Genomic DNA, 6000 nt, shown 5'->3' on the forward strand with positions numbered 1-6000 from the left:
TTACTAGAGTATACTCCTTAGTATAATGTTGGAATCCTGCTGTCATATCATAGCATGAATATATCTTGTTGGTGTATCACTCATAGAAATTCTTTATTATGAAGGAACTTTACCTGAAAGTTTTATATGCCAAGCAAACAAAGCAATTTGAAGCAACTTCTTTCTTTTATTGATAATGCGCTCTAGTGTACAAATTACACCAGTCCCATGGCTACTATGCTCTGTGGGGAAATTATTTGAAAATTTTATCCTTCTACTAGTTCCAAGGTTCGTAGTCATGTATACTACCCCCTAGGCTAGGAGGAATTTATTTGCTACTAGTCTGTTACATAGGAATTAATTATAGAAATGAGGGGGACAAAGCCACACCCTATTGATAATACTTCCGTAAATGCTCCGCATTCCAAGCTCGGGGAATAAGTTTGCCATCCAAATCTTCTAGGCGATAGGTTCCCTTCTAAAGTATAGCCTTGACCTTGTATGGTCCCTCCCAATTAGCTCCAAGTATTTCATGCTGAGCTATTTTGTTGTTTGGCATGACCTTTTGTAACACGAGATCCCCTACCTGGAATGGCACATATTTTACCCTCTTATTAAAATACCTCACGATTCTCTGCTGGTATGCAGTAAATTTTATTTGAGAGTTCGCTCGGGCTTCGTCTAGTAAGTCCAAGTGGAGCCTCTGGTTAACTTCTGCATCTTCTTCAACAATCAAGTCTCTTCATAGGGATCCGGCTCCTACCTCCACGGGAACCATAGCTTCATACCCGTAAGTCAGTAAAAATGGGGTTTCTCCTGTGGTCGATCTGGGAGTTGTGTTGTAAGACCAAAGGACCATGGGCATCTCCTCTGGCCAATCTCCTTTCTTTTCTTCCAACTTAGCTTTCAAAGTATGCTTTATGATTTTATTTATGGCTTCTGTCTGACCATTGCTTTGCGGGTGTTAGATTGCGGCAAAATCTTTCTTGATGTTCAAGTCTTCACAAAGCTTCCTTATCTCTTTACTATCAAACTGCTTCCCATTGTCCGAGATGAGTTTGTATGGAATACCAAACCTGCAGACTATGGAGTTGAAAATGAAGTCCTTTATCTTCTTTGCTGTGATCGTGGCCAGTGGCATGGCTTCCGCCCATTTAGTAAAGTAATCCACAGTCACCACGACGTATTTCACACCCCCTTTACTTTGGGAAACTCTCCAATGAGATCGATCCCCCACATGGCGAAAGGCTAAGGGCTTGCCAATGAAGTAATAGACGTTGTCGGGGCATTGGAATAATTGGCGAAACGCTGGCAACAGTCACAAGCCCAGACAAATTTGAAGGCATCTTCTTTCATAGTTGGCCAGTAATATCCTTGTATGAGGACTTTTAATGCCAATGAACCACCCCCGAGTGATTACCACAAATCCCTTCGTGCACCTCTCTGAGGATATAATTTCCTTCTTCTATGTCCACACAGCGTAACAGTGGTTGGTTAAATCCTCTCTTGTATAACACCTCATTGTATTCAACATACTTAGCAGCTTGGTAACGAAGGTGTCGAGCCTATAACTTGTCTTCTGGCAACGCTCCCGTTCGAATATAGTTATGAATGGGGGTCATCCAATTCTCTAACGGGGTCTCCCGTGTCTGGAACACTTCTACCTCTGGAACACTTGGTATCTCTTGGATTCCCAAAGGAATTTGTCCAAGTTGGACGCTATCCATTTGTGACCTCATCTTTGCCAAAGCATCCGCATTACTATTTTCCTCTCTCAGAACACCCTCTAGTCTGGCACTTCCAAACTTTTCTAATAGACGTTGTGCGCATCTCATATATAACTCCGTCCAAGGTCCCCGGGCTTGGAAACCTCTGTTGACTTGATTTACAACTAGCTCAGAGTCACTCCGAGCTATCAAATTTACAACCCCCACTTCGAAAGCTATTTTCAGACCATTGATCAAGGCTTCATACTCAGCATCATTGTTGGTGACATAAAATTTGAAATGGATGGCGCTCATCAAATGATGCCCTTCTGGGGTGACTAAGACAATCCCGGTGCCTGCTCCATTATTATTCACAGCCCCATCGATGTGCAAGATCCACCAAGGGTGTGGCAATTCTTCCCTTTCCTCAACAGGAGGACTTCCTTGTGAGGAAGGCTCTGCCAATACTATAGCCTTATTATCTACCTCAGAATCAAACTCAAGTATAAAATCTGCCAACGCCTGTCCCTTGATTGCCGTGGGAGGACAATATTCCAAATCAAATTGCCCCAACTCTATCGCCCATTTCAACATCCTTCCCGACGATTCTGGTTTATGCAGAATATGCCGGAGTGGATAAGCGGTGCGAACCTCTATCCGGTGAGCTTGGAAATATGGTCTTAACTTTCGCGCTGCGAGAATAAGAGCGTATACCAATTTCTCCATGCTGGTATATCTGGTTTCGACATCCAGCAACCTTTTGCTCACATAGTACATGGGCCATTAATGGCTTGCTTCCTCTCTTACCAATACTGCGCTGACAGAGTATTCCGAGACCGTCAAGTAAAGAATCAAAGTTTCTCCCTCTTCTGGCTTGGCCAGCATCGGAGGATTCCCCAACTGCTCTTTGATTTTTAGAAAATCCTTTTCACAATCTGAGGTCCACGCAAAATCCTTCCTCATTCCTTTGATTGCCTTGAAGAACTCTTTGCACCTATCCGATGACTTTGAGACAAATCGATTCAAAGCTGCAATCCTTCCCGTTAAACTTTGTACCTGTTTGACGCTGGAGGGAGATTTCATGTCCAACAGAGCCTTAATTTTTGTCGGGTTCGCCTCAATTCCTCGGTGGTTGACCATGAACCCCGAGAATTTTCCTAACTCCACGTCAAACATACACTTCTGAGGGTTCAGCTTCATCCTATACTTTCTCAGAATATGGAACATTTCAGCTAAGTCTGCGATGTGATCTTTCGCCTTCTTAGATTTTACAAGCATATCGTCCACGTATACCTCCATCGTCTGTCCAATCTGCCTCTTAAACATTTTGTTTACCAATCTTTGATAAGTAGCCCCCGCGTTGATCAAACCAAATGACATCCTAACGTAGCAATAGAGTCCCCTATCGGTGATAAAAGAGGTGTGCTCTTGGTCAGGCCCATACATGAGAATTTGATTATATCCGGAGTATGCATCCATGAAACTGAGCAAGGCATGTCCTGCCGTGGCGTCGACCAACTGGTCAATTCTTGGCAAAGGGAAGCTATCCTTTGGGCATGCCTTATTCAGATCGGTGAAATCCATACATGTTCTCCACTTGTCGTTAGGTTTTCTTACTAACATCGGGTTCGCTAACCAATCTGGGTAGAAAGATTCCCTGATTAGTCCAACATCCAGGAGCCTATCCACTTCTTCCGCTAAGGCTACTGCCCTTTCACCACTCACAGCCCTTCGCTTTTGCCTAACCCCTTTATGATTGGGATCAATATTCAAACGGTGGCACATTACCTCTGGGTCGATTCCCACCATATCAGAATGGTTCCACGCAAATACATCAAGGTTTGTCAAGAGAAATATTGAAAGTCCCTCTTTCAAACTTGGCGCCAACTGAGATCCAATTCTCAAAACCTTACTTGGATCTTTTTCGTCGACAGGGATTTCAATTGTGTCTTCCACTGGCCTCATCTTTTTCGTTGGCATTGGTATTCACGGATCTAGGTCGGGTAGATCACGATTCTCATCATTTTGTAGAGAAGGCGCATCCCCTTGGAAAGGAGCATCAACTTTTTTAGAAGGCGCGCCCTGTATCACAGGGGCATTAACTTCCTTTAAATTTTCCGAAGATAAGGGTGCGCCCTCCGGGAGTGGGGCATCTACCTTATGCACATCCTGTCCAAGACTTTGCAAGACGTCAAATCTTCCTTCGAGCCATTCCCCATTGAAATCTGCTTGGATTATGATGTTTGGGGTTCCTCTTCTTCCAACATTTCAATTCTGATTGTGTCTTCTAAGAACAATATTGCTGGAGGCAATTCAGTGGGGCTCTCGTCTCCTTGATCGATATAGTAATGGACTCGGATTTCCTCGGTTGGTTGTTCGATGCTCCTTTCTCGATCATCATCTGATGCATCTTCGCTGCGGGAGTCCTTCCTAAAGCCCCTCATAGCTTGCTTGTAGCATTCTCGAGAGTCATACTGAGAGCCTTTTATACTTCCCACACCATTTGGGGTTGGAAACTTGATGGTAAGGTGGTGGATCGAAGTGACAACCTTCATCTCCCGAAGAAAAGGTCGTCCTAACAGCACGTTGTGGGATGACTCTTGATTCAGAACCTTGAACTCGAGCATCTTTGTCACGGACAACGGACTTTCCCCCAAAGTACATGGCAACCGAATTGATCCCATAACTCTAACTCCCGTGCCAGAGAAACCATAGACCCGCGAATCTTCCCCCGACATATCCCGATCAGGAAGTCCCATCTTTTTAAAGGTACTATAGTAGAGGATGTTTACCGAGCTTCTATTGTTTACGAAGGCCCTATGGATTTTTTTGGTTCCGATCTGGATGGAGATGACCAACGCGTTATTATGGGGGTGATGTACCCACCGGGAATCCGCTTCTCTAAAGGTGATATCCATGGATTCGCCCTTGAACACTTTGGGTGGTCGAGTCTCCACCCTATGAATGTCTGTGAGAGGTCTGAACCGAGCTTCCCTAGCATATCTTGCCAAGGCCCTGTTGCTGCATTCCATCCCGGGATCTCCCCCGTAGATCGTTCGGATACTGCCGTCCCTGACGAATTTCTTTTCTTCCAAAGTTTCATTATTTGATCCTCGTGGGGCTCGCCCTTCTTCTTCCTTCACTCTGTCAGCGCTATCCTTCCTTGATAAGTGCTTCGATCTCATCTTTTAATTGTCGACACTCATGTGTGTTATGTCCGGATGACTCATGATATTCGCAGTACTTTTTCTTGTCTTTACTTTGCCAGGATGATAGAGCCTCAGGTTTTCTAAACAGCCCTCTGTTTTTGTTCACCTCAAAGATATGCTCAATAGACGTGGCCAAAGGCGTATACCGGCTTGTTCTGTAGTCATAGCTTGAGGGAGGACACCATTCCCTCCTCGTGATTGTGGCATTCACTCGGTTTGGGCTTCAACTACTCCTTCTGTACCTTGGGCATGAAGATCTGTCTCTTTCCCTTGCTGTGTTTCTTTGACTTACCTGCGCTGTCGATTGTACCTCTGCCAGAGATTGCTCTATGGCTTTAAACGATTCTGCCAAAGCAAAGACATCCGCCAAAGTGGCTGGGTCTTTTCCCTGTAAGTGCTTCCAGAAATCCGAACCAACCCTTAGCCCTGCTATCAAAAAGCTTTTCAAGGCTTCGTCTGATGCCCCTCTTACGCTGGTAGATTCAGCATTGAACCTTTTAAAGTACGACGTCAAGCTTTCATTCTCCCTTTGCCTGACGTTGGCGAGAGTTGTAACGGAGGGAGCATATCTCACAGCAGCTTGGAACTTGGTCAAGAACAGAGTCTTCATTTGGTCCCAGGAAGTGATTACCCCCAGCCCAAGCTTTTGAAACTATTGTTGGGCGCTTTCTCTAAAAGTCGCCTCTAAGAGCCGACATCGAGCCAAGTCCGGGACTTGATATACGTCCATCTCTATATTGAATCAGCCCAGAAATTCCACAGGGTCTGAACTTCCGTGGAAACGGAGATCGCTGGTAGTGTTTCGGTACCCGGAGGGTAACTGCGCCTCTCTTACAGCCGCCGAGAACGGGGAAGGAATTTCGGACGTGGCCGTCACTCTGCCTTCCAGATGGTTAAGTAGCCTTTTCAGATCGCCCACGTAGTTTTCGCGGGGATCATTACGGCCACGGTAGTTGTCGCGGCGATACCCATCTAAGTACCTACCTCGACCTCCGCCTCTTCCCCTCCATTGGGGTCTTCTCAAACGGTCGCTTCCATATCCTCGACCATACTGGTCCAGCGATCTGTGGGGAGGAGCTCTCTCATGATCGCGGTGCCGCTCCTGA

General features: G+C 45.6%; 2 protein-coding genes across 2 annotated transcripts; both read right to left on the reverse strand.

The window, feature by feature from the left end:
• Window positions 1-1544: 1544 nt before the first annotated feature.
• Window positions 1545-2411, reverse strand: LOC141661290 (uncharacterized). The gene has a single exon (XM_074468274.1). The coding sequence runs from the start codon at window positions 2409-2411 to the stop codon at window positions 1545-1547; it is 867 nt and encodes a 288-aa protein (XP_074324375.1).
• A 1508-nt stretch (window positions 2412-3919) lies between these two features.
• LOC141661291 (uncharacterized) lies at window positions 3920-5504 on the reverse strand. Its single transcript, XM_074468275.1, has 2 exons — window positions 5187-5504; window positions 3920-4870 (listed from the first exon to the last, which is right to left on the reverse strand). Exons 1-2 carry the CDS (start codon window positions 5502-5504, stop codon window positions 3920-3922), a joined length of 1269 nt encoding a protein of 422 aa, XP_074324376.1.
• Between the last annotated feature and the right edge of the window lie 496 nt (window positions 5505-6000).

This window comes from Apium graveolens, chromosome 5 (assembly GCF_009905375.1).
Source record: "Apium graveolens cultivar Ventura chromosome 5, ASM990537v1, whole genome shotgun sequence".
NCBI classification, from domain to species: Eukaryota; Viridiplantae; Streptophyta; class Magnoliopsida; order Apiales; family Apiaceae; genus Apium; species Apium graveolens.

Bases quoted from the DNA above. Each gene is read 5' to 3' on its own strand.
- LOC141661290 (XM_074468274.1), bottom strand. From the start codon at position 2,411: ATGGAGAAATTGGTATACGCTCTTATTCTCGCAGCGCGAAAGTTAAGA.
- LOC141661291 (XM_074468275.1), bottom strand. From the start codon at position 5,504: ATGAAGACTCTGTTCTTGACCAAGTTCCAAGCTGCTGTGAGATATGCT. The intron at 4,871-5,186 runs GTAAGTCAAAGA...GACAATTAAAAG, and splicing joins AGGTACAATCGACAGCGCAG to ATGAGATCGAAGCACTTATC.